At 39.6% G+C, this 2,500-nt stretch overlaps 1 protein-coding gene across 1 annotated transcript in view; it reads right to left on the minus strand.

Annotated features, from left to right (window-relative positions):
* The window catches only part of fasn (fatty acid synthase), a 78,071-nt gene that overhangs the window by 6,131 nt on the left and 69,440 nt on the right, over positions 1-2,500 (minus strand). The window contains exon 40 of the mRNA XM_061908652.1: positions 931-1,029. Within this exon, the coding sequence (XP_061764636.1) occupies positions 931-1,029 (99 nt within the window). The remainder of the gene's footprint in view (positions 1-930; positions 1,030-2,500) is intronic.

A 2,500-nucleotide genomic window follows, 5' to 3' on the forward strand; every position in this document is an offset into this window, starting at 1 on the left:
CATTCACGCCAAAGAGTTCAATCTTTGTCTCATCAGACCAGAGAATTTAGTTTCTCATGGTCAGAGTCTTTCAACTTTTTACTAAGAAATGGCTTCCGTCTGGCCACTATATCATTCAGGCCTGATTGGTGGATTGCTGCAGAGATGATTGTCCTTTGGAAGGTTTTCCTCTCTCCACAGAGGAATCCTGTCACTCTGACAGATTGACCGTCAGGTTCTTGGTCACCTCTCTGACTAGACTAAGATCAATGCAGCAATGAACAGAGACATCCTGGATGAAAACCAACACCTCCCATTGTTTGAGAGGTGCTGCAAAGAAGAATGGGCCAAACTGCCCAAAGATAGGTGTGCCAAGGTTGTAGCATCATATTCAAAAAGACTTGAGGCTGTAATTTCTGCCAAAGGTGCATCAAAAAAGTATTGAGCAAGGGCTGTGAAAATTTAAGTATTTGTGATATTATTTTAAATACATTTGCAAAAAAACACACATTTGTGAACATTATCATTATTGGGGAATTGTTCATAGACATTTGAGGTCAAAAATTAATGTATTAAATTTGGAGTAAGGCTGTAACAAAATGTGGAAAAAGTGAAGCACTGTGAATACTTTCCAGATGTACTGTAAGCAGGATAAACTCTACTTGGCTCCAATGACTAGAGACACAATGTTTATTTTGTACCAAATAATTTACACATCTGAAGCACAACATGTCAATTTACACAATACTCCCAATAAGATTACAGGATATGTTATTTAATCATGGCTGAACAAAGAAATGTTGACAAAGTGTGGCATCCATTGTCTTACAAATACGTGCAGGTTCTTATTCTCAAGCTGTGTTGTTATATTTCTATGTAAAACGTTTCACTCTTGAAACTGAAAACCTCGCATAAAATGTTGTGATCTCTGCTCACGTTTCAAAAGTTTACCTTGTTGTACTCAGTGCCAGTGAACTGCTGGATGAAGGCACACAAGGCTTCAGTTTCAGCCTCAGACTCTTTGTTAGGTGTCAGCTTGGCTCTGTAGCTCTGCAAAGCATAATCCTTGGTTATTTTGACATTAAACAGAGAACACAGAGTTAAAGCTGGAGTACTTGAATCTTGTGTCATCAGGCAGAATTCCAAATGTAAATCTGGCCCCCCACTCTGTGCACCACACTGATAGTCCCTCCCACACAAAATTGCGCGTCCAAAGTCAGTCCAAGACTGACCCGCTATGTCTTCCATCTTGAATACGCCGGACCAATATTTATTTGAGTTTTGGCTCTTTTTTGTTTTTTTAGACGTACAGCGTCTTTCTTTTCTTCCTCTGATTTTCTCTTTTTGGGTTTTTAGCAGTATATGCTTTAACAGCAAGTAAAGGTATTGCCGTCTTTCCAGGTAAATGTTCGGCAGCCATGCTTTACTGAAACAAGTTTGCACCGTGCCACGCTCCACTATGTATCACATCAGCCAATGAGGAGGCTCCTTCGTGGCATCTGCTCAACCCTCCTTTTGCTAACTCAGAGGTGTCAAAGGTACAGCCCGCGGGCCTGAGGAGGTTTTATCCGGTCCGCCAGATGAGTTTGCTAAGTATAAATATGACCTGACATTTCAGAATGAAAGAAACTGCTGTTTTAAATGTGTCCACTAGATGTCCCAACAGCGATTCTTTGTAATCCCTTTGGATAGGGTGGAGCTATAAGCCCTGTTAAAAAAGATAGAGGAAACAGTCAATATTTGGACACTATGTACTTACGCATCGGCGTGGCGCAGTGGAAGAGTGGCCGTGCGCAACCCGAGGGTCCCTGGTTCAATTCCCACCTAGTACCAACCTCATCACGACCGTTGTGTCCTGAGCAAGACACTTCACCCTTGCTCCTGCATGGCAGCTCCCTCCATCAGTGTGTGAATGTGTGTGTGAATGGGTAAATGTGGAAGTAGTGTCAAAGCGCTTTGAGTACCTTGAAGGTAGAAAATTGCATTTTCTTGGCGCACAAATATGCTGATTAATATGGATCCTCTTCTAACTTCATGTATGATTAATAAAATGAGTCCAAACTCAAAAGTTTTGTTGTAGATGAGTTCAGGAAAATGTGTAAATACCATTAAAAACATCCTGTAATTTGATTTGGATTTTATTATTAATTTCGTTTTTTGATGGAATTAAAATTAACACCAATGGGGGAATTTTACCAATCATTATGATGAACATTTATCACATAATTTATTCAGAAAGTATGAATAAGGACAAATGAAAGTAGAATACTTTGAACAGCAACATGTAAATGTAAAAAAAAAACCTCCATTATGATTTGTCCATTTTCAGAATGTGCTTGGGATATTTTAAAACAAAGAAAACAATCTGACATTTGTCTTTATTCTTAAGTTATTATGCCATGATTTGATTATTTCAGCCCACTTGGAAAAAGATTTTCCTCAATGTGGCCCCTGAGCTGAAATGAGTTTGACACTTGCGCTCTAAATCCTGTGATTGGATCTGGAGAGGTTGACCACCAAG

This window comes from Nerophis ophidion, linkage group LG08 (genome assembly GCF_033978795.1).
Source record: "Nerophis ophidion isolate RoL-2023_Sa linkage group LG08, RoL_Noph_v1.0, whole genome shotgun sequence".
NCBI classification, from domain to species: domain Eukaryota; kingdom Metazoa; phylum Chordata; class Actinopteri; order Syngnathiformes; family Syngnathidae; genus Nerophis; species Nerophis ophidion.